Source organism: Hemitrygon akajei, chromosome 11 (genome assembly GCF_048418815.1).
Source record: "Hemitrygon akajei chromosome 11, sHemAka1.3, whole genome shotgun sequence".
NCBI lineage: Eukaryota > Metazoa > Chordata > Chondrichthyes > Myliobatiformes > Dasyatidae > Hemitrygon > Hemitrygon akajei.
In genome coordinates, this window is record NC_133134.1 from 37,808,000 (window position 1) to 37,834,485 (window position 26,486).

A 26,486-nucleotide genomic window follows, 5' to 3' on the forward strand; every position below is an offset into this window, starting at 1 on the left:
TTGGACGTTATTTGTCCAGATTGACTCTAGAAATGCTATCTATTATTAATATGAAGTTTATCATAGAAGTTCCAGTTGATCAGTTTATCTATTTTTTCACAATAAATGAAGTATGCCTACATTTTTTCATGTTTGATAGGTTATCACATTTAATCAGTAGAAATTTCTAATTTTATATCTGCAGACATGAGGAACTTTGAAGGTGCGGATCAACATATTGTAATAACACAAGGCCAGGCAGCAGTTCTAAAACCTCCGAATCTCAGCAGTTACCCACAGCCGCAAGTGACGTGGTTTCGCGATGGCCAAAAGATTATCCCTAGCAAGAGAATGTAAGTGAACCTGCTCATGGTCAACAGTGGGGAATTGTTTTAAAATGGAATTAGGAATGAAGTTATAGATTTTCTTAATGCTGATGTAATATCGCAGGATTTAGTATTTCACTCAGAACCAAGCGTTGTATGTGAGGATATGGTTTTTAGATGCAGAGATCAACATTGTTTAGAATCATTTATCCATGATCCCCTATAAATGCATTGCTGTAAAGAAATATTACTGATATAGATAACTACAAGATCTGTCAATATTATATTGATGCAATGCAATTGTTAGTGGTTGGGCAAAATAAAGGGTATTTTGTTGCTAAATACTCATGTTTGCCTTGATTCAATGGAATGGAACAATATCTTGTACTTGTCTATTGCTTGTGCTGTGTATGGCTTAATTTCAAATGTATTATCAGTAACCTGGGTTTAAAACAAAATGAGTGTGTTTTGGGAAAATGACAAGCAGAAGATAATAAATATTGAGAGTGAGGGAGGGAGAGACTGAGGAAGAAGGGGAGAGAGAAAATGATAGTTTATCACTTGGGGTGAAAGCATGATCACCGATGGTAAAATAATTCAATTTGAGGATGATCAGAAATCAAGTTTTGGATATGTGCAGTAGATATCTTGGAAAGATCGGGCAGAGTGAGACCAAGGAGGAGCTTGAAAACAAGGATGAAAATTTCCAAGCTCAGGCATTGCTTCATTGCCAGATATTGTAAATAAGCCAATTTAGGCTGATAATGAAAAGGACCTGATACAGGTAGGCCTTGAGCAACAGAGTTCTGTTTGAAGTCAAAATCAAGTCAGAAATTCATTGGCACGCTCAGCATAGAAGTAACAAATAGCAGGATGAGGATGTAATTTGCAATGAACTGAGAAAGAATCAACCTGGACAGGTGACAAATTTCTTGGTGGGTGAGCATTTCGAAGATGGTGAACACAGCTCCCTGACCTTTACCATACCCTTGGACAGGGGCATGAGCAGATGGTACAGTGAAGTATTTAATTTGATGGGGGGGGGGGGGGTGGTGGAGAGAATTATAATACTATTAGGCAGGAATTTGGGAGTGTAACTTAGGAACAGATGTACTCGGGGAAGTGTACAGTGAAAATGTGAAGGTTGTTTAGGGGGCACTTGCGTGTGAATTTGGATATGTTTTTCCCACTGGAGATGGGGGGGGAGGGTGGTAGGTTGAAAGAACCAGGTTGACAAGAAAAGTGAAACATCTTGCCAGGAGGAAGAAGGAAGCATTCTTAATGCTGCCTTCATTATAGAACATGTCACATGTGGAGTGGTTGTGGTTTTTCTCTTTGAAGTGAAGCAGGATGAGAGGTGACTTGATAGAGGTGTATAAGACGATAAGTGGCCTAGGTAGGGTGAACAGTCAGTGCCTTCTTCCCTGGGTGGAAGTGGCAAATAGCAGGGGGCATATTTTTAATTATGATTAGAGGATTTCAAAGGTCGGTTTTTTACACAGTGTGATAAGTGCAAGGAGTGTGCTGCCGGGGTAGTGGTTCATTTGGTACATTAGGGACATTTACGAGACTCTTCGATAGGCACATGGGTGAAAGATGAATGTAGGGCTCTATGGGAGAGAAGGGTTAGAATGATCTTAGAGTAGGTTAAAGGGTTGGCACAACATTGTGAGAGAAAGGCCTGTACTGTGCTGTACCATTCTATATTCTGTAGTTGACAAAAGAGGTGCAACATTTAGTCAAGAGGAAGAAGAAATCATATTTAAGGTTTAGGAAGCAAAACTCAAAACAGTGATCTTGAGAGTTATAAGATAGCCAGGAAGGAGCTTAAAAGATACTTGGGAGAGCTAGAAGTGATCATAAGAGGTCTTTCATGAGTAGGATAAAGAAAAACCCCAAGGCATTCTACATGTTTGTGAAGAATAGGAGAATGACTAGAGTGAAGGTAAGACTGCCCAGGGATAGAGGGGGAAATGTGCCTAGAGTTGGAGGGGCAAGGGGAGTCTTTAATGAACACTTTGCTTTAGTGTTCACCAGTGAGAGGGGCCTGGATTAAAGTGATGTCAACAAGAAGAAGCTAATTTGCAGAAGCATGTCAAGCGAAGTAAGAGATCTCTTGAAAAGCATTAGGATAGAGAGGTCTCCAGGGCTAGATGGGATATACCCCAGGTTACTATAGGAAGTGAGAAAAGAGATTAAAGATGATCTTTGCATTCTCACTGGCTTTAAGAGTAGTACCAGAGGATTGGAGGATGGCAAATGTTGCTCCTTTCTTCAAGAAGGATAATGGGGATAATCTTGGTGATTACAGACCAGTGAGTTATAGAAAATTCATATGTTAGTGCTGGGAAAACTAATGGAGAGGGTTCCTTGGGACCGTTTAAAAGCACTTGAAGAAGCATAACATTATTAGGGATAGTCAGCATGGATATGTGAGGGGCAGGTTGTGCCTCATGAGCCTGATAGGCTTTTTTGAGGAAGTGACAGAAAATGATTGCTTGGTTTATGTGGTGTATAGTAAGTGTTTGACAAGGTGTCCCATGGAAGGCACATTCAGAAAGTCACGTGGCATGGGGTCCGTGGAAAGTTAACTGCATGGATTTGGAATAAGTTTGCCAACAGAAGGAAGAGGATGGTAATCAGGTGGAGGGTATTCTGTCTGGTGCTTGATGACTAGTGGTGTTCAGCAGGGATCTATCCTAGGACCACTGCTGTTTGTGATTTTTCTAAATGGCTTGGGTGAGGAAGTGGAAGAGAGGATTTAGTAAGTTTGCAGATGACATGAAGGTTGTTGGAGATGTGGATAGTGTAGAAGGTTGTCATAGGTAACACCAGGATATTGATAGAACACGGCTGGGCTGAGGAGCGGCAGATGACGTTCAATCAAGAAAAGTAATATTATGTTTTGGAAGGTGAAACTTGAAGGCAGGATTCTTTGCAGAGTGGAAGAATGGAGGGATTTTGCGGTCGAAGACCATAGACCCCCTTAAAGTGCCATGCAAGTTGAGAGAGTTTTTAAGAAGGCACGTGGTGTGTTGGCCACCATTAGTTTGGGGATTGACTTTAAAAGTTGTGAGGTAATATTGCGGCTCCACAAAACTCTGGACAGACTACACTTGGAATATTGCGTTCCTTTCTGTTCACCTCATATTTGGAAGGATGTGGAAGCTGGCTGCAGAGGAGATTTATAAGGATGCCTGAATTAGAGAACAAGTCTTATGAGGAAAGGCTGAACAAGCTGGGGCTTTTGTCTTTGGAGTACAGGAGGATGAAAAACGACTTAATAGAGGTGTATGAGATGATAAGAGGCATAGATAGAGTGGACAGCCAGTGCCTTTTTCCCAGGGCGGCAATAGCTAATATCAGTGGACATTTTTTAAGATGATTGGAGAAAAATTGAAATGTTAGAGGTATGCACAGAGAGAAGTGAGTGCCTTGGATGCACTGCCAGGGTGGGATGGAGGCTGAGAGACTCTTAGGTAAGCACATAGATGAAAGGAAAATGGAGGGATACGGGCTATATGTGAGGGAAGGATCTGATTGTTCGTGTAGGTTAAAAAGTTGGCACAACAATGTGAGCCAAAGGGCCTGTTCTGTGCTGGACTGGTCTATGGTCTATAAAGGGGCAGGATATATTCCAAATATGGCCTGCAGGACGTTGACTGAAATCATTTTATGCACCCCTCGCAAACGATTCAGCGACAATCTTGCTGGTAGTAAATGCTACTTTCTAACAGAAGTGGAAACATTAAACGTAGGAAGGATGTTACCAATGACTGAGGAGATGAGGACCAAGGTTCACTGTCTGAGGATAAGGGGAGGCCATTTAACACCGAGTTGAGGGGGGATTATTTCTTCCAGGGAGTGGCAAAATTGTAGAACTCTCTACTACAGAAAAAAGTTTAAGCCAAATTTTTAAACATATTCAACAAGGAGATGGATATTTTTAAACCAACTACATTGCATTTGAGTGATCAACGCTGATCACACTGAATGGCAAAGAGTCATGAAAGAGAGAATGGTCTACTCTTCTTGCTCCTTCTCTAAAAAATGCTTTGATGTAGCAGAGTTGACAGGATTCCTTCCTGATGTTGAATATGTGACATTAAGAGCTTGGGTTTGTTTTACTAGTCAACAATGACAAGACATTTAAGCCAGATCTTTGTTTTCCTGCGTCAAATATCAACAACTAAATTTTATTTGATATTCCTACAAATGCAATGGTTTCAGGTAAGAACTCATGAACTTCATTTCTGAACGTTGTTTGCTTGCTTTTATTGCTTGCATGATCTGTGTTTTATTTTCTCTCTCCACATTGAGTGTTTGAGAGTCTTTTTTAAGGGTTCTTTTGGGTTTCTTTGCTTTGTGGCTACCTGTAGGGAGACGAATCTCAAGGTTGTATAATGTAAACATACTTCGATAATAAATGTACTTTGAACTTTGAATTCATCAGCCTTAATCATTGTTGAGGGAAATATTAAACTGACTGAATTGGATTTGCCGACAACACCTCTGTTCGTTTTCTTCATGTCTCCTGAAATGATTGAATTTGCCAAATATTTGTCAAGTTACAATTATCAGGTGACTTTACCATGTCCCGTGTTGCTCAGCATTTACAATTATTGGACAGAATAATGAATAGGTTCAGGCTTGATTATTGAAATTTCATGTGTAATCTCTTGTTTTTTCATGGAGGTTTGTTTATGCCCAAAATTGTAATGTTCATTTGGAAGTACATCGTTGTGACACTGGAAAATTAAAAGTTGCTGATTTTACCAGTTGTTTGCACATTTATCTGAAACAAATGAGGTGAATCTCAGCTGTTTATAAAGGAAGAAAGATTTTGTTTTGCCTTTACTAACCATCAGTTATTTGTAGGTTAATTAGATTATTTCAATGCATACTTTTGCAAATAGAAACCAGTGCTGCTTGGAAAAAAGAAATCACTGGCCTGTGACCATAAACATCAAATAAGAATCACCAAGAAAATAAACGAGATTGATATTCGGGAAAATCTTTTCCTGACAAGTTAAATTCTTGACTTCTAATGATAAAGATCAGTTCTTTTGATTTTGTTGTTTTTCAGAATCTTTATCAATTTTTGGCCTGGTTTGTAGCCATTTCCTACATTTCAGCATTTCACCATTTTTACGCGTTCCTCTGTATTCTGTCTGTCTCTGCTCATTAATCTGTCAAGCAGATGGCTTTGTCAACTGCTCATCACCATGGCAGTCCTGGCCTCACCTTATCAGAGAGATCTTCATCTACTCGACCCACTCCTTCTCCAACTTGAAGCCAACTTATTTTCTTGGTTTTTCAACTCTGAAGACAAGTCTTCAATTTGAACTACTAGCTCTGTTTCTTTTCCAGAAATGCTACCTTGGCAACATTTTCTATCTTTGATCCCAGTGTTGATACAGAAACTAATCTTTATCTACACACTCTGCTGTAGTTTGGGAGGAGTGCAGTGAAACGCCAAAGTTTATTATTTTTGGCGGACAACATTCCCTCTCAGTTTCTTTGCACTTTTTGGAATGTTACCATCATATGCATCAAAAAGATTAAAGGAAATCATTGTCACTGTTTCAGATTCCAGCTTAGCATCAAAATCTCTCATGATGATGGGTGTCAATGTGTTTTCTGCCGGAACTGAAGGCCTTGTGCAGAACAGAGAGAGGGCTGTTTCGGATAGATCCCTGAACATTTAATATGCCTCGGACAATTGTAGTGATACATGAGGGTTTGGTTTGCTTTTGATGTGAGTTAGAAGTCTAAGCAGGCTCCTGTTTCTCCAAATGTTCTCCTCCTTTGCTAGAAGCATCACTGGTGGGAGAAACACATCCCACTGATTTTAAAATAATGTGATTTACCGTATTTCTATGAGAAGAATAACAATATGATCAGAGCCTTCATCAAACACTCATCCACGAGCCTGACATCCTGGATATTTTCAAAAACACAAGCGGTTCTTTGATGCTGGGAATCCCAGAGCAACACGCGCAAAATGATGTATGAACTGAGCTGACTAGGCAGAATTTATGTGTGTTATCCTGGGTATTTTGTTGAATTTAATATATTTTTAAAAAATATCTAATATACATCATGACCAATAAAATGAATGTTGTGATGCACTTTTCATCTTTCTGGCCAAGAAATATTCTGGCGCTCTGCTGAACAGTCACTTTGTTGATGGGAGATGTGTATGAGCAGTATAAAACAGCCATTGCTTCGTGTGTTTCCAGCCTTCCTTAGAGGAGCTTTCTCATTACCTGCACACATGTTCCAGATTTGTTTTAGCATTTCAAAAGGCAATACATTTTGCTGTAGGTTCTGTATCAGTCTGTGTAGGAAAGAACAGCTAAGTATTTTTCAATCACCTGAGCAAGGCCTGATCTGCTTTGAATTGAGGAAGTTACACGGGGATCATGAAGGATGCAGACGGAGGAAAACTGTGTTCCCATTAGCAGTGGAGTCAAGAACTTGAAGATACGGAATGGAGGAGATTCCAAAATAACATCAGGAAAAGCAAATTTAAAATATAAAATGCACTGCACTTGGTAAAGAGAAAGATTCAACTGTAATATTTAAAATAAGTTGGAAAAGCATCTAGAAAGAAATAACCAGCAAGGTTATAAGGAAAGGGTTGTATTGCTTTCATATAAAGCTGGTAAGGACTGGCAAAGTGAAAGGCCTCTTCCATACTGTGATTTTAATATCCCTCTAATCAGGTTTCCACCTCACAATAGTTTTGAAGCAGTTCATAGAGAAACTAATAAGCTTTATCACAATATCACAGAACATCAGTTATCTGTTTGTTACTTGAATAGAAATACTCGGTAGGTCAGGCTGCAAGTGTCGGAAGAGAAATTTCAACCTATCATGTCAAGACTTGTCAGTGGTGGGAAGGTGGGGTGCAGAAAAGGAAAGCTTGCTAAGGTGCAGGAAGAGAGAGGGTGAGGCAATGCCTCTGATAGGGTGACAGTGGAGTTACCATGGTGATAAACTGTAGACAAGATTTCTGGTCAATGAGTGAATGAAGGTAGTTAGGGAGTGAGAACATAGACAAAAGAGTGTAGGAGTAACATACAAAAACCTGGAGAACTCAGCATGTGAGGCAAAATCTGTGGAGGGACTTGGACAGTTGACATCTGAGGCCAAGATCCTTTTTTTATATATGATAATACTGTAGTTATCAGTAATTTTCTTATAAAATTGATTGAATCACTTTACCTTTTAACATGAATGTAGGTTTAGCTAAAACTATTAGTTATAAGTCTTAATATGGTCAATAAATTTGGCAATGAATAAAATGTTCCTTTGCTCATTATCAGGATTAGAGGTCAACTAAAATGTAGATATTGTTTATATGTGTTCTATATTAACTGACACTTTGATTTCAGTACATGCTAGATCTGCACTGTTAAACCAAATTGAAATTCAACCAAATCAATAGTTGATTCCTACAATAATAGCTTAATAAATATATTAAGGACAGTGGTCCCACTTTGGGTTAAAAAGAAATCACTTGGTAAAATGTCAGCATGATTAAACAATTCTGTCCCTGAGCTCAAGAGATCATGCAGAGTGGTTGAGGTAGTTGAGCGGAAATGGGCTAGATATCCACTGTAATATTTTCAAGGAAAAGCTAGCTTTCTTTTATGCTGCCTTGCAAGAAGAGCCCATTTTTCAAAGATTATTACAGAGAATAGTGGCAATTCCAGAATGTTGCTCTCAACTATAACTGACTTTTGAACTCTGCGCCAAACTGTAATGTCTTAGTCAAGCATGTGCCACAAAATATGAGGAATTCTCAATATAAAATTAAGGAGAGTATAGTTACAGATACTGGTAGCCTGTATGGCCAACTTCGTGAAAAAGTGGCTGCCATGTCAAAACTTACAAGTATTTCTAATTCAGAGCTCCACAAGATTGTAATAAAGAGTAAACAGTCTGCTGCTGTCTCAACTGTCCCAACCACACTGTTCAGAGACTCTTGATAAGGTTTTCAACTCATTTCGAAAAATTGCTAACACATCCCTTGAAAGTAGAGGCTTTCCGGATACCTTCAAAGTTGTGGGTGTCAAACCCCTACTTGAAAAGCCAAACCTTGATAGTGAGATACTACCTAACAAAAGGCCAATATCAAATCTTCTCTTCCTGTGCAAGGTTCTTAAGAAAGTCATTTTCAACCAACTCAACAATTTTCTGAATGAGAACAATATTCTAGATATGTTTCAGTCAGGTTTTAAAGCAAACCACAGATTGGAGACAGCCCTTGCCCAAATTGTCTGTGACCTAGGCTGTGCACCAATACCAACAGGATCTCAGTTCTAATTCGATGCACTGCCTTTGACATAAGTTAATCACAACATTCTCCTAGATCGCCCTGAGAACTGAGTTGGCCTTTCTGGTAGTGCCCTTAATTGGTTTTGTGCATATATCTTCAAGAGAATTTATTTTTGCCTTTCTTGGAGACCAGTTTTCTAAGAGGTATGATGTATGAGGTATGGGTTTTGCTCAGGGAAGCAATATTGGTCCCCTACTCTTCTCCTTATACATGCTTTCCTTAGGGGGGAAAAGCTTGGTTTCTGCAGGTATGCAGATGACACACAGTTGTATATCTTGGTTGAGCCTGATGATGATAACACCGTACTTTTTATGTCTTCTGGTATGGCTGAAATAAACAAATGGATGGGCAAGAATTTCTTAAAACTAAATGAAGGTAAAACTGAAATACTTTTGGTTGGTCCCAAAGCCAAAAGAGATAAACTTCTTGATAAATTTTGGAACTTGGTGCCTCTTGTAAAATCTGAAGTAACAAGCCTGGGTGTTATCTTTGATTCTGATTTGAATTTTAAATTGCACATAAAGAAAGTGACCAGAACAACATTTCTGTACTTAAGAAATATTGCAAAGGTATGTCCATTACTATCACTTAATTATGCTGAAAATCTAATTAATACCTTTAAATTTTTACTATTGTGCTTTGTTTGGCAGATTTTCTTCAACCTAAAAGTAAATTTTGTGTGAAGTTTTCCCTTTATGATCTCTATGATCTATTTTCTATGCTGTTGATATCCCGGTTATTCATCCATTGGCTCTATTGTAACCTGCTGCTTTCTTTTTACATTCTACTAGCTCTATTGTCTATTTTGGTATCTTTAATGTTCTGCACTTAACTAGCCCAAAGTTCATGTTTATATCTTCAGAAAATAGTTCTACTACTTGGATTAATTGCTTTAGTTTTACTGACAAAGGAGTGTATAATTTCACATTGTCTATATATAGAAGTGGTGTCAAGGTATAGATGTATGTGTGTGTGAGTGCATGTGTATACTGTATATATAAAGAACTTCTATTAGCCATGTGTGTGTGACAGAATCAAATGCTTTTTGATAGTCAATATAACAACATGAAAGAATTTTACTTGTCTGCCGGGCTTGATTTAGAATTACAGAATCTACTATTGGTTCTTCTTTTCATCCTTTCATATCCTTTCGGCATCGTTTCTGCTGTTCTGTATTATTCTTATAAAATCTCTCCAAGATTTGAGCATGTAATCTAACTGATGGAGATCCTGTTTGAATGGAATTATTAATCTGATCAAATAAGGTAAAGCATATATGTCAAACTCAAGGCCCGCGGGCCAAATCCGGCCCGCGGTGGAATTATCTTTGGCCCGCGAGATAATATCTAATTACTATTAAAGCTGGCCCCAGTAATCGAAGCGCCTATGGCGTATGATATGGCTAATGCTGAGTTTATTCAGGTACCAGGTTTTCAGGGTTTTTAGTGTTATTCGGCAGTCTTCTTCATAAGAAACGGAATTTGTAAAGTGAAACACTTTGTAGTTATAGCAGAGACTGAGACACATGAGAGCAGGCTGAAAAAACGGAGGCAACGAAAGCTGCGTTCGCACGCGTCCGACTGATCCGGCCCGCATGAAGCTGCATTTTGCTCAATCCGGCCCGTGACCTAAAATGAGTTTGACACCCCTGAGGTAAAGGAAGTCCGTATCTCTATTCTGAAGAATTCCTCCAACAGCCTATATGATTATCACCAACAAAATCAGAATCAGGTTTATTGTTACCGTCATCTATATAGTACTAAAACTCTCATTCTGTTTGTGACCTCCAATTAGCCCAAACAGTGCATTACAGCGGCACTTTTTTGACTAAATCGACTTAAAATGTGCTAACTTACAGAATGCGTGCAAAGTTCAGGGTTATATATTCGTATAAAATTGCTCACTTGTCAATCAACAGGCCCTGTTTTCCACACCGACCCGATTCCACCTTTCATGGAAACAGCGACGCGACACCACGACGCACGCGCACGGCCAGTCTCAGCAGCGACTCACGATGCTCACAGCAACGACACCAACTGGACATCAAGGGCAGGGCAGCTCTATTTTAAGCGGTCACATTCTGCCAGTCACCATCAGCATGTGCAGGATTGGCACTGATCAAACTGGGACCCATCAATAAGAGATAATTACATCTTATTGAAATGACGTACTTCGAAACACCCATCAAACCCGTTGCTGCAGTCAAAGGACAGCGGTGACCATGTCATGTCAATTTAGGAGAGTGCCAACCACATCATCAAAAATAATCAGCAACCTGGAGGCTTTGGTGTTACTGGTTCGTATCTTCTATCCAGCAATAAGGTAAAAAAAAATATGGTCAGTCTAATTATGCCGCGTGGAAAGTGAAGGGGGACATTATGGTCAAAAGATTAGGCCAAACGTCGTTGGGAAGCGGCAAGCAGAGGGAGAGAACAAGAATCGGATGAGGCCAGGGCTACTCGACTCCAGGATCAGAGAGAAAGGACAAAAAGCAGAAGAGATGAAGAGACGGCGGATGAAAGGACTGCACATCTCCAGAATGACAATGAAAGGCACAAGGGTGGCAGATCAACCAGAAAAGTTGCCATCAAAAGTGTCCTTCGTTAAACGAGGAGGAGCTATATTTGCCTTGCTACGCGTCTTTCTTCTTTAACAAAATGAGTTTTTCTTCTTTAATTTCCAAAGCACATCACATCAGACTGCACTACCTTTCTCTCAAAGGATGCCCCAACAGGTCACCCAGTTGTCTAGTGTGACATGAAATTTGTTAACTGAGCAGCAGCAGTTCAATGCAATACATAATATAGAAGAGAAAATAAAATAAAAAGAATAAATAAATTGCAGTATATGTATATTGAATAGATTAAAAACCGTGCAAAAATCAGAAATACTGTATATTTTTTAAAAAACTGAGTTAGTGTCCAAGGTTTCAATGTCCATTTAGAAATCAGATGGCAGAGGGTAAGAAGCTGTTCCTGAAATGCTAAGTGTGTGCCTTCAGGCTTCTGTATCTCCTACCTGATGGTAACAGTGAGAAAAGGGCACGGCCTGGGTGCTGGAGGTCCTTAATAATGGACCCTGCCTTTCTGAAACACTGTTCCCCGAAGATGTCCTGGGTACATTGTAGGCTAGTACCCAAGATGGAGCTGACTAGATTTACAACCTTCTGCAGCTTCTTTCGGTCCTGTGCAATAGCCGCCCCCCCCCGCCCAAATACTAGACAGTGATGCAGCCCGTCAGAATGCTCTCCATGGTACATCTATAGAAGTTTTTGAGTGTATTTGTTGACATGCCAAATCTCTTCAAACTCCTAATGACGTATAGCCGCTGCCTTGCTTTCTTTATAACTGCATCAATATGTTGGGACCGGGTTAGATCCTCAGAGATCTTAACACCCAGGAACTTGAAACTGCTCACTCTCTCCACTTTTGATCCCTCTAAGAGGACTGGTATGTGTTCCTTCATCTTATCCTTCCTGAAGTCCACACTCAGCTCTTTCGTCTTACTGATGTTGAGTGCCAGGTTGTTACTGTGGCACCATCCCACTAGTTGGCATATCTCACTCCCATGCACCCTCTTGTCACCACCTGAGATTCTACCAGCAATGGTTGTATCATTAGCAAATTTATGGATGGTATTTGATCTGTGCCTAGGCACACAGTCATGTGTGTATAGAGAGTGGAACAGTGGGCTAAGCACCCCCCCCCCCCCCAAGGTGCGACAGTGTTGATCGTCAGTGAGGAGGATACGTTATCACCAATCCGCACGGTTTGTGGTCTTCTGGTCTGGAAGTCGAGGATCCAATTGCAGAGGGAGGTACAGAGGCCCAGGTTCTGCAACTTCTCAGTCAGGATTGTGGGAATGATGGTATTAAATGCTGAGCAATAGTCGATGAACAGCATCCTGACATAGGTGTTTGTGTTGTCCAGGTGGTCTAAAGCCACATGGTGAGCCATTGAGATTGCATCTGCCATTGACCTATTGTGGTGATAGGCAAATTACAATGGGTCCAGGTCCTTGCTGAGGCAGGAGTTCAGTCTAGTCATGACCAACCTCTCAAAGCATTTTATCACTGTCGATGTGAGTGCTACTGGGGTGATAGTTATTAAGGCAGCTCACATTATTCTTCTTAGGCACTGGTATAATTGTTGCCTTTTTGAAGCAAGTGGGAACTTACGCTCATAGCAGTGAGAGATTGAAAATGACCTTGAATACTCCCGCTAGTTGGTTGGCACAGGTTTTCAGAGCCTTACCAGGTACTCCATCAGGACCTGCCGCCTTGCGAGGGTTCACTTTCTTTAAAGACAGCCTAACATCGGCTTCTGAGACAGATATCACAGGGTCATCAGGTGCAGCAGGGATCTTCACAGTTGTAGTTGTGTTCTCCCTTTCAAAGTGGGTATAGAGGGTGTTGAGTTTGTCTGGTAGTGAAGCATTGCTGCCATTCATGCTGTTGGGTTTCGCTTTGTAGGAAGTAATGTCCTGCAAATCCTGCCAGAGTTGCCATGCATCTGATGTTACCTCCAACCTTGTTCGAAATTGTCTCTTTTCCCTTGAAATAGCTGTTTATCTCAATTATTGTTTGCACACCAGGACTGACCATACTACAAAAGCCACTAATTTACTGTGAGACATGACGAACGTGAAAACAGCATAGAAATACATGTTATTTCCTTAAGAACCTTCAGAACTTTGCTTGCTCATGATCTTGTTTCTCTAACAGTAACACCTTGCATATTGGCAGCCATCATAAGTCATTTCTTTTTGAAAATTGTATGAATTTTTTACACTTCAAAATGCTCAGAAATAATTGTTTTCATTTTTGCCATCTAATATCAGCAGTAAGGCTCCAGACAGACCACAAATGTTTGATGGAAAGCTCCATTTACTTTTAGCAGTGGTTATATATTTTACTATATTTACAATATTTATGGCTTCTCTAGGTGGCAGATGAATTTTAACAGTTAACATTCTGTGTTGCTGCAGTTTAAGGCATGTTGTTATCACAAATCTCATAATCTGGGAATCTGTAGCGGTGTAAAATTTCTCTTAATAAGTTACTCAAAGTAGTAGGCTTCAATTCTTGTCCCTTGGTGTCAAAGACCATTTCTGCTATAGGTTTCCATCCTCTCATGAGTTGAAGTTAGCCACTGTATGTTTGCTACAAAAAACTGATGGGAGATGTTGACTCCATCTGGTTAGATTTTAACCTGGGACAAAGGTTTAGTGTCATATTTACCGTAACACATGCAAGCACTCTTGCCACGTCTTTTGACATTTCATAGAAAGCCATGTTTGGTATTAAGCAAAATACTGTATAATTTACATGCTTAACCACATTATAATGATGTAATCAGTTCCTGACTGGACATTTCACCGGCAGGTGTTGTGAAATTCATTAAGTTAGCAGCACTAGTTCAATGCAATATATAATATAGGAGAAAAAAATTAGTAAATCATTTGCAATATACTAATATTGAATAGATTAAAAATTGTGCAAAAAGCAGAAATAATATATATTTAAAAAAGTGAGATAGTGTTCAAGGTTTCAATGTCCATTTAAGAATTGGATGGCTGGGGGGGAAGAAGTTGTTCCTGAATCGCTGAGTGTGTGCCTTCAAGCTTCTGTTCCTCCTACCTGATAGTAACTGTGAGAAAAGGGAATGCCCTGGGTGCTGGAGGTCCTTAATAATGGACGCTGCCTTTCTGTGACACCGCTCCTTGAAGATATCCTGGGTACTTTGTAGGCTGGTACCCAAGATGGAGCCGACTAAATTTACTGAGTCTAGGAATTAATCTGTATAAGGTAGCAACAATGCATTGTACTCCATCTCCAATTTTTTAAAGAATTTATTGGGATATAGGATGTATAGGTCCTTCCATCCAGCAAACCACTGATTTAATCCGAACCTAATCACAGGTCAATTTCCAATGACCAAGTAACCTATTAACTAGTATATCATTCGACAAGGGAGGAAACCCACCCTGTCACAGGAAAAATGTGGAAACTCCCTCCAGGCAGCTGTGGGAAATGAACCCGGGTCACTGGTACTGTAAGCGTTGTGCTAACCACTACGCTACTGTACCACCCTTGTTTTAGTAAGTTGTATTTTGTTTAATTATCCATTTCTAAACTCTTTCTTTGTGTTGGAACATCCACTGGGATAGCCTGTGTGTTGATCTCTTCCCTTGAGAGCAAGCAGTCAGCTGTGTTGGAAGAAATTTGTTCATTTCCTGTCATTAATTTTTTCGGCTGAGTGATGCTGGTGCTCAGTTGCAGATCTGCAGTGGAAAAGGAGAGCTGGTTGTTGTTTTGCCACAAACTGGAAAACCAGAGCTGCATAGAAAGTAGGGATACATCTGTGCCCCCCCCCCCCCGGATTATTTAGATGGTACGCTGATTGCAGCATGTTCTCCAAGTATGTTTACTGTAAATTAGTGCAGACTAAGTCATCAGAGTCTTCAGGCATATGGTAACCAGATTCAAACCTAAACACTCAATACTGACTTAATGATGCTGGAACATTGCTAGTTCTTTCTTTCCTCAAGTATTTATCACATGATTAAGTCAGATCATATGGTGTCTGAAGGACAAATTTGTGTTGGGAATGGGGCGTGTGTGGATGGGCATCTGTTCTTGTTTTATTTAAATGAAAGTCTTACTGGAGTATAAACCCTGTAACAGCTTGTACCCAGGAATCACCAGTGGGTAAGAGCAAGGAAATTTGTGTCTAGCACATTTTTATAGCTTAAAAGATTTGGTTTTGAATTTCTTGTTTCCACATGTTAATGTCTGGTTCCATGGCTGGCCTTAATTATATGCTAACGATGATCCTTGGAAAAAAAAATGGGGAAACTGCTGTTCTGGTGGAGTCAGTGCTATAGATCTCCAGTGTAAACAGTTTACACTAATTAGAAACATAACTGAGACAACAATAGGAAGAAGTTTAGGAAATGTAGATAGATTTGTTGTACCAAATCATTGAAAGCTAACAAACCATATGAGACCATAAGCCATAGGAGCAGAATTAGGCCATTTGGCCCATTGAGACCACTCCACCATTCAATCATGGCTGATCCCTTTTTCCCCCATCTCAACTCCACCCAGCTTTCTCCCTGTAACCTTTGATGTCGTGGCCAATCAAGAACCTATCAATTTCCGCCTTAAATACACACAATACCCTGACCTCCATAATTGTCTGTGCTAACAAATTCTGCAAATTCACCACCCTCTGGCTAAAGAAATTTCTCTGTATCTCTGTGTTAAATGGACACCCTTCTATCCTGTGGCAGTGCCATCTTATCTTAGATTCCCCTCTCCCCCCCATGGAAAATATCCTTTCCACATCTACTCTGTCTAGGCCTTTCAACATTTGAAAGGTTTCAATGAGATTTCCCCTCATTGTTCTGAATTCCAGTGAGTACAGACCCAGAGCTATCACACGTTCCTCGTATGATAATCCTTTTATTTCAGGAATCATCCTTGTGAACCTCCTCTGGACCCTCTCCAATGCTAGCACATCTTTTCTTGGATAAGGAGCCTAAAACTGTTCATAATACTCATGGTGAGGCCTAACCAGTGTCCTCAGCATCACATTCCTGCTCTTGTATTTCTAACCACCTAGATATTGCTTGCTAGCTTGCTTTCATATTTCATCTTTTCCCTCCTAATGATTCTTTTAGTTGCTTTCTGCAGTTTTTTAAAAGCTTCCCAATCCTCAGTCTTCCTGATAATCTTTGCTTTACTCACAATTCAGGACATGCTCACTTCTTGTTTCTGCTGTCAGGGAGAAGTTACAGGAGCCTGAAGACACACACTCAACATTTTCGGAACAGCTTCTTCTTCTCTGCCATCAGATTCCTGACTGGCCCATGAATTCATGAGCACTACCTCAGGATTTTCACTTTCTTTTTGCACTGCTTATTCATTTTTTTATATACACACAGTGGCTACTTTATTAGGTACAGGAGTGGAACCCAGTGTGGTCTTCTGCTGCTGTAGCCCATCCACTTAGAGGTTTGCGGTGTTGTGTGTTCAGAGATGCTCTATTTCACATCACCTGCTCTAAGAACGAGGCCTCAATACTTCTGTGTGCAACTGGAGCTTCGACTTGCTCACTCGCAGACTCCAGGCAGTTCAGATTGGCAACAACATCTCCACAATCATCATCAGCACAGGTGCAGCACAAGGCTTTGTGCTAAGACCCCTGCTCTACTTGCTTAATACTTACAACTGTGACATTAAACACACACCCAATGCCATATTTAAGTTTGCTGGTGACACCACTGTTTTGGCCAAATCAGAGCTGGTGATAGATCAGCATATAGGAGAGAGACTAAAAACTTGGATCAATAGTAGCACAAGAAAAAACCTCTCTCTCAATGTCAGCAAAACCAAAGAGTGATTATTGACTACAGGAGGTCCGTGAGCCAGTCCTCATCGGGGAATCAGAGGTGGAGAGAGTCAGCAACTTTAAATTCCCCGGCATTGTCATTCCTGGGCCCAGCATAGCCGTGCCTCTCCTTTCTTAAACGTTTGTGAAGATTTGATGTGTCATCTGAAAGTTTGACTAACTTCTATAGATGTGTGGATTGGTTGCATCATGGCCTGATATGGAAACAGCAATGCCCTTGAATGGAAAAGCCCACAAGAAGTGATGGATACAGCCCAGTTCATCACGGGTAAAGCCCTCCCCACAACTGAGCACACCTACAGGGAGCACAGTCACGGGAAAGCAGCATCCATCATCAAGGACCTCACTATCCAGACCAGGCTCTCTTCTCGCTGTTCCAACAAGGAAGAGGTACAGGAATCTCAGGTGCCACACCACTAGGTTCGCAAATAGTTATTACCCCTCAACCATCAGGCTCTTGAACTTGAGGGGGATAACTTCATTTTCCTCAAAACTGAAATGTTCCTACAACCTATGGATTCACTTTCAAGGAACATTCATCTCATGTTCTTGATATTTTTTGCTTACTTCTTTTCCCTCTTTTTGTATTTGCACAGTTTGTTGTCTTTTGTACACTGGTTTGTATGCATTTTTTTTATTGATTCTTTTGTGTTTCTTTGTATTTATTGTGAATGTCTTCAAGAAAATGAATCTCAGGGTAGTATATGGTGACATACAGTGGCATTCAAAAGTTTGAGCACCCCTTGCCAAAATTTCTGTTACTGTAGATAGTTAGGGGAGTAGAAGATGAACTGACGTCTAAAAGTCATAAAGTTAAAGGTGAAACATTCTTTTCAACATTTTAAGCAAGATTAGTGTATTATTTTTGTTTTTGTACAATTTTAGAGTGTAAAAAAAGGAAAGGAGCACCATGCAAAATTTTGGGCATCCCAAGAGATCTGAGCTCTCAGGTAACCTTTACCAAGGTCTCAGACCTTAATTATCTTGTTAAGTCTATGGCTTGTTCACAGTCATTATTAGGAAAGGCCAGGTGATGCAAATTTTAAAGCTTCATAAATACCCTGACTCCTCAAACCTTGTCTCAACAATCAGCAGCCATGGGCTCCTCTGAGCAGCTGCCTAGCACTCTGAAAATTAAAATAAATGATGCCCACAAAGCAGGAGCAGGCTATAAGAGGATAGCAAAGCATTTTCAGGTAGCCGTTTCCTCAGTTTGTAATGTAGTTAAGAAATGGCATTTAACAGGAACAGTGGAGGTCAAGTTGAAATCTGGAAGACCAAGAAAACTTTCCGAGAGAACTGCTTGTAGGATTGCTAGAAAGGCAAATTCAAACTCCCGTTTGACTGCAAAAGACCTTCAGGAAGATTTAGGAGACTCTGGAGTGGTGGTGCACTGTTCTACTGTGCAGCTACGCCTGCACAAATATGACCTTCATGGAAGAGTCATCAGAAGAAAACCTTTCCTGTGTCCTCACCACAAAATTCAGCGTCAGAAATTTGTAAAGGAACATCTAAACAAGCCTGATGCATTTTGCAAACAAGCCCTGTGGACTGATGAAGTAAAAATAGAACTTTTTGGCCGCAATGAGCAAAGGTATGTTTGGAGAAAAAAGGTGCAGAATTTCATGAAAAGAACACCTCTCCAACTGTTAAGCACGGAGGTGGATTGATCATGCTTTGGGCTTGTGTTGCAGCCAGTGGCACGGGGAACATTTCACTATTAGAAGGAAGAATGAATTCAATTAAATACCAGCAAATTCTGGAAGCAAACATCACACCATCTGTAAAAAAGCTGAAGATGAAAAGAGGATGGCTTCTACAACAGGATAATGATCTTAAGCAGGCCTCAAAATCCACAATGGACTACCTGAAGAGGCGAAAGCTGAAAGTTTTGCCATGGCCCTCACAGTCCCCCGACCTAAACATCATCGAAAATTTGTGGATAGACCTCAAAAGAGCAGTGCATGCAAGACAGTCCAATAATCTCACAGAACTAGAAGCCTTTTGCAAGGAAAAATGGATGAAAATCCCCCAAACAAGAATTGAAAGACTCTTAGCTGGCTACAGAAAGTGTTTACAAGCTGTGATATTTGCCAAAGGGGGTGTTACTAAGTACTGACCACGCAGGGTGCCCAAACTTTTGCTTTGGGCCCTTTTCCTTTTTTGTTAATTTGAAACTGTAAAAGATGGAAATAAAAAAAGTAATCTTGCTTAAAATATTAAAGAAATGTGTCATCTTTAACTTTCTGCCATTTGGAAATCAGATAATCTTTTACTTGCTTAGCTATTCACAGTAACAGAAATTTCGACTGGGGTGCCCAAATTTTTGCATGCCACTGTATAAATACTTTGATAATAAGATTACTTTGAACTGTTGTAACACATAGTTATTTGAGGTATTATTGCCTTCCTGTCAACGTGAACCAGTCTGGCCATTCTCCTCTGACCTTCAAGGCAATTTTCCCTACAGAATAGCTGCTCACTGGATGATTTTCTTTTGCACTTAGATCACATTTCTTCCCCATTCTGATGTCTGGTCTGAACAACAACTGAACCTCTTGACCATGTCCGTATGCTTTTGTGGTTAGAGTTGCTACCACATGATTGGCTGATTCTATATTTACACTAATGAGCAGATGTGCCTGATAAAGTGGCCACTGAGTGTGTAATTCTTTTAGTCACGTATGGTCTATTTTATATTTTGCGTTGTACTGCTGCTGCAAGCCAACAGATTTCATGGCATATGTCAGTGATGATAAACCTGATTCTTGTTCTGCTTCCTTTGTTTTAGTTGTTTTTACTGTTGCTTGTTAGCCACACGAACAAGTGTGGATTTAAATTAATCTGATTGGGAGTATTAGAAGTCCCAAATCATGGCAATTTCTACAATCTAGATGTGAATGTATGCATACTGATGTGTAGTAACATGACTATTCTGCAAGGATCTATCATCCTTGACTTACTAGCTACGGTGCTGGCCTGTATAAAGAACTTTTAATAATATTGCAAATACTTGTCATCTTTATGTATATTTGTGCCTTTTCTTTCTTTTTTCATCATAACTCCAGATCAAAGTCTGAAATATCTATAATCCTAAAACTTATTTTAAAGAAGACTCAAAATAAATTGAGTGTAGGTACATTATGAATCAGTTGATCAAAACTTGTATCTCCCTGTTACTTAAAGGTATTTCTTTAAAAGAAATGCCTGATTTGGTATGTCTCGTGGTTTTGCCACGTAATTGATTTTTCTGCACGTGTGGCATGAAATCAGTGCATCAGCATTTACGAGAGTTGATTTGGAGCTGTGTAACTTTATCTGGCAAAGAATTCATCAGATTGTCAGTTTCTTATCTACATTTATATTTTATGGCCTTCCACTCTTAAATTAAAATGCAAAAACTCATTTTATTAGAAATTATTGGTTATCTTTTCCACAGTTATTCATCTAAAAATCTTAATCCTCAGGCCCTTTGAAGACAATTTGATTTTTACAGTAATTGCTTCTCTTTGATATAAACATTATTAATGAATGTCAATGACAACTGTTGTAAATTGTAGAGAACAAGAAAGTACTCTTACTTCTGTTAATTAATGGAATAACGTTTTCTTAGCTTATATACAAATAGAATTTAATCTTAGTGAAGACTTTTAATTCATGGTGAAGCATGTTCCTCCTCGAAGGATGAAGCAGATTAAAACAATTCATATTTATGCAGTATCATTCCTGTCTTTAGGACGTTTCAAAGATATTGGCAGTGTATTCAGTCTAAAGAGTAGGTAGTTAGTGCAGCCAATTTCTGAAGTATAACCATATTTTATTGGTGTTACCCAAGGGATAAATTTTGGGCAAGAGAGAGAGATCTCTTTAATCTTCTTTGAATTTCAGTGCATTATGCATCCGTTTGAGGGGTTCTGAGACTTTAACATAGATTTAATGAGCGTAATGGCCTGTAATGCAGTAAGAAAATATGAAAATGAAAATCTCATCTTAAGGATATTACTAATGATTATACAACTCCACACTTGTATTGCATTGAAGTTTAACCCTGGATCTCAAGCATCTGGAGTGAAGCTTGAAAACAGACATCAGCTACCGCTGAGTCGGGGGGAATATCTAAAATAGTTTGTGCTTCTCCGTTGAAATGAAAGACATCACAACATTTATTCAAACACAAAATACTGCAACGCACATAAAATGCTGAAGGAACTAAGCAGGTTAGGCAGCATCTATGGAAATAAATGAACAGGCAAAGGTTTGAGCCGAGACCTTTCAGGACTGAAAATGAAGGGGAAAGATGCCAGAATACAAAGGTGGGAGGAGGAAAAGGAGGATAGCTAGTAGGTGATAGGTGAGGCCAGGTGAGGGGGGGGGGGAGAGGTAAAGGGCTGGGAAGAATCTGATAGGAGAGGAGGAGAGGAGAGTGAACCATGGGAGAAAGGGAAGAGGGAGTGCCAGTGGGAGGTGATAGGTAAAAAGAGGTAAAGGGTCAGAGTGAAGAATTGAAGAGGGAAGGGGGAGGGATTTTTTTTTCACTTGGAAGTAGAAATCAGTGTCCACGTATCAAGTTGAAGGCTACCTAGATGGCATATGAGGTGTCGCTGCTCCATACTGAGAGAAGCCTCATCATGGCACAGGAGGAGGCCACAGACCGACATGTTGGTATGGGAATAAGAATTAAATTGTTTGGCCATCTGGAAATTCTGCATTTGGGGGATGGAGCAGAGGCCCAATTTATAGCGGGCCACGTGTAGTAGACAACCGCAACAGATTCACAAGTGAAGTGCATCTGGAAGGACTGTTTGGGGCCTTGAATGGAAATGACGGCAGAGGTGAATGGGCAGATGTAGCATTTTGGTCACTTACAGAGAGATGTGCCAGGAGGAAGATTAATGGGACGGGATGATTAATGGGGTGGCTGAGGGAATCACGAAGGGTGTGACTGCTACAGGAAGTGGAGAGTCGGGTGGATCCCTTTGGAAAAGGTGGAAGTTGTGCAGAATGGTGTGTTGGATGCAGAAGCTTATGGGATGGTAGATTAGGATGAGAAACTCTATCCTTGTTAAGGCAGTGAGACGATGGGGTGTATGTGGATATCCAGGAAATGGAGGAGGGCAGCGTCAAAAGTGGAGGACATCTCTGATGTCCTGAAAAGGAAAGCCTCATCCTGGGATCAGATGCAGTAAAGATGAAGAAACTGATAAAAGGAATAGTATTTTTACAGGAGACTTGGTGGAAAGGGGTACAGTTAAGGTAGTTATTGGACTTGCAGGTCTATAAGAGATGTCAGTAGACAGTTCGTCTTCAAGGATGGAGACAGAGAGATTGAGAAGGTGGAGGGAGGTTCAGAGACAAAATGATTTGGCATTTAGAAAATTTTAGCCTATAAAGTCAACATTAATTTGTGAAAATGAAGACATACATAGCTCCCTAGCTTGAATTCTGAAATTAATTTATGGATATGGTTGATGAGGATACTAAGTCATTAAAAAGCACTTTTACAAGCTCTTTAATAAAGGATCAAACAGGTTAATTTTAGGAAAAAGAGAAGAACATTAGCAGCAAGGCAATAAAGCTGGCAAAGGGGCAAATGTTGCGGAGAGCTGATGACCATGAAAGAAAAAAAGAAGGTAGAAAAATAGAAAAGCGGCATATGAATAAAATGAAATCAACGTGTTTTGGGTCCACTCTCCTTCCTGTTTATTGCTGAGCTAAGCTGTTTGACTGGCAGAATTCTTCCAGTATTTCAGTTTCTGTTTCTGATTCCAGCATCTGTAATTCTGCCTTAATCAGTTATTTTCCATGATACTTAGATGAAAAGTACAAAACTGGTTTCTAATTTACTGAGTCCTGTTTCTGCCCAAAACAAGCTTATATATCATTTATTGTAGAAGAGTGAGGAATGCAGGAAGGTTGCTTAACGATTATCCATTTATGTCTCTTGAGAAATTTATGTTAGACTGCTTCCTGTCTGATAGGTTGGACATTTACTCGGTGCAACTTTGCTAATTCACAGTCAGAAGCAACCCAGGGGACATGGGTAATCTATTTTATGACTAAATTGTTTATAGAATTCCCCATTTTTATTCAATTATTTTTTTTATTATAACTAATATGTGTTTAAGAAACAGATCAGTGTTAATAGCTTGGGAGCAAACCCAAGTATGCCATGCATGAAGTAATTCACAATTTTTAATGAGATGAAAATAATGGAGAATATTTTGTCTTGAGACCTATTTCATTTTTAGAACGAACATCATCCTAATCTAAACTTTGAATTTAATAAACTCTGAAAAATACTTATTATTTTACAGAGTTAAAATACATTATGTGAGGACTTGCTTTACATTCAATACTTGGATATGAAATATGAGTGTGCCATATATATAGATTCCTATTGAAAACTGAGTTTATTGCCAACAGCAAAAATTTTCATTTTATTTTTCATCTTGTGAGAAATGGCTATAAGATGATGCCTCTACAATATATGAATTGTGTTGAGATTTTCTCTATCAGCCCATTTCTTCTACTACCAAATGTTCACAGGACAGCACAGTGACAGTCACCTTGGATCTCAGTGTACCGAACACGATGCTGAATTAAATCATCTCCTGCATATTCAAACCCCTACAATGGACCAGGAAAAACAGAGAGCCAAAGGAACAGATTAGTCACACAGAGGGACTTTCCTGTCTTGAATTCCCAGAAACTGGAAAGTTGATGATTTATTGTAACTGATCTTCTATGTCTCTCTCCGCTGAAAAGAAACTTGTTTAGATGGATGCACGATATTACCATGCATTGCCAATGGAAAGGAAAGGCAAAACTACTGTTTACATGAACACTTTCTTGCCCTCGGGTCAGAACGAAATGCTTTATAACTTGCAAAATAGAATCACTTATATAGCTAGGAATGGCAGCCAGTTTATAATAGTAAAAGAAATAGCAAGAAGGGCAAGCTATATGGTAAACACAAGATAGTCTACAGATGGTGGTGTTATGATACCAGCCCCCTCCTTTGTGAGAATCGCAAGAGCCCTAGTGAAGTGGGGGGGGGGGTCAATGACCGGAGAGAGAGAGACGTGTTGAATAGACACAGGAAATGGGAGAGAGAGAGACGTGCTCTCCCTCTCCCTCTCCCTCTCCCTCTCCCACTCCCACTCCCACTCCCACTCCCTCTCTCTCTCTCTCTCTCTCTCCCCCTCTCCCTCTCTCCCTCCAACACGGGCAACCCAGCGGTTTCCAAGAGGCTGAAGCCTGCAGACTTTTGAATGACTTTTATATTTCCAAATGGACAATATATTATCCGCTAGACAACGATAGAGCTTATTTCTAATTGATTATTACTATACCTGCACTTTAGATTGAGTATTGACGACGTATGTTATCTGAATGTTTGTATTAACCTTACTTTTGTGCCCCTTTATAAATAAAAACGTTTAAAAATGGTACTATCAGACTTCAGTGGACCTCTCTATCTTTGCTGGTAAGTGATCCAGTTACAGGATACGTAACAGTGGAAATCCAAAACAACACACACAAAATGTGGGAGGAACTCAGCAGGTCAGGCAGCGTCTATGGAAGTGAATAGATAGTTGATGTTTCGGGCTAAGACCCTTCTTCATGACTGAGAAGGAGGGTGGGGGGAACATCTTTCTTCCCTGTCCTGAGGAAGGGTCTCGGCCTGAAGCATTGTCTGTCTATTCATTTCCATAGGAGCTTCCTGACCTGCAGAGTTCTTCCTGCATTTTGTGTGTGTTGCTTAAGCTACATGGTTCCTGAATGGCTATGCTATGCTGATCCTTGTTGCCAATTCCACTTTCCCCATCTGATCTTCTGAGTTCCAAAATGTATCCACTTCAGACATGAGCATATCCAATGACTCAGTTTCTGTGACTGTTATAACGTACTGCACGTGAAAGTCCTACACATATACCATGCAAATGAATAAATGTTTTTGATAACATTGGTATTCAAAATATTGGCCTGGACTGCTGTAGAACTTGACTTTAAATAGTCTCTGGGAATCTTAGACCAGAAGAGTCAAGCAAGTTTTGTTTGAAGAGGTTATTCAAGAGTCAGCATTTCTGATAATGTAACATCTCCTCAGTACTTTATTAAAACGACTGATTTCAGTTCTGGACAGGGCATTGGTCAGTAGAAAATCTTGCACTGATTTGAGTTTTTCATTTTTTTTTTATCAGCTTTCCCTAACCAAAGCTGGCATGAGCCCGCCCATCACATTTGAGGCAGAAATCTAAGTATGTCAGGATCCCAAGAACTTGCTCCCTGGGATAATTGAAGTGGGAATGCACGGGAGGGGTCGACAGTTAATGTTCTGCTGGAATAGAATCTCTCTAAAAGTCTGGAGATTACAAGTATTCCTCAAAGAGAGGGAAAAAAACACAAAAAAAAGACAATAAGGGGAAGCAAGAACAGTTAAAATGGGTGTTGTCTTGAAGAAAATTTGGGTGGATAAGTCCACTGGGCCTGACAAGGTGTTTCCTAAGACCCTGTGACGAGGCTAGTGCAGAAATTTCAGGGGCCCCGAGCAGAAATACTTAAAACATCCTTCGTCGTGGATGAACTGCCAGAGGATTGGAGGATAGCTAATGTTGTCCGTTGCTTAAAAAAGGCTAAGAATAAGCTAGGAAATTATTGGCTGGTGAGCTTGACATAAGTAGTGGGAAAGTTATTGGAAAGTATTTAATGGGACTGGATATATAAGTAGTTGGATACACAGGGACTGATTAGGGATAGTCAATATGGCTTTGAGTGTGATTGCTCGTGTCTCATCAATCTTGTCTAGAGATTTTCAAGGAAGTAACCAGGAAAGTTGATGAAAACAAGGAATTTGATGTTGGCTGCATGAACTTTAGCAAGGTCTTTGACAAAGTCCCATATGGGAGGTTGGTCAAGAAGGTTCAGTCGCTTGGCATTCATAATGAGGTAGTAGATTAGATTAGACAGTGGCTGTGCAGGAGAAGCCAAAGAATGGTAGTAGATGGCTGCCTCTCTGACTGGAGTCCTGTGACTAGTGGAGTGCTGCAGACACCAGTGCTGGGACCGTGTTTGTCATCTATATCAATGATCTAGATGAAAATGTGGCTTGAAAGTGGTGTAACAGGTAGGTACTGTGTAAAAGTCTCAAGCATATATATTTATTTGTAGCTAGGGTGCCTAAGACTTTTATACAGTTCTGTAGCAATATTGTGTATTGCACCGTACTGCTACAGCACGAGAAAACAAATTTCATGACATATGTGATGCTAAACCTGATACTGTTATGAGTTACTACTGTGAACTGAGAGTGGGAAGGAGGCAGGGAGAGGGCAGTCACGGCTGGGGAAGAGGGGAAAGAGCGGGAAGCACCAGAGAGGTATTCTGTGATGATCAGTAAACCAATTGTTTAGAATCAAA

At 40.0% G+C, this 26,486-nt stretch overlaps 1 protein-coding gene across 2 annotated transcripts in view; it reads left to right on the forward strand.

Moving 5' to 3' along the window:
• sdk1a (sidekick cell adhesion molecule 1a) overlaps positions 1-26,486 on the forward strand; it is a 769,571-nt gene that overhangs the window by 273,156 nt on the left and 469,929 nt on the right. For both annotated transcript variants that reach the window (XM_073060649.1, XM_073060650.1), the window contains exon 4: positions 185-332. In XM_073060649.1, the coding sequence (XP_072916750.1) occupies positions 185-332 (148 nt within the window). The remainder of the gene's footprint in view (positions 1-184; positions 333-26,486) is intronic.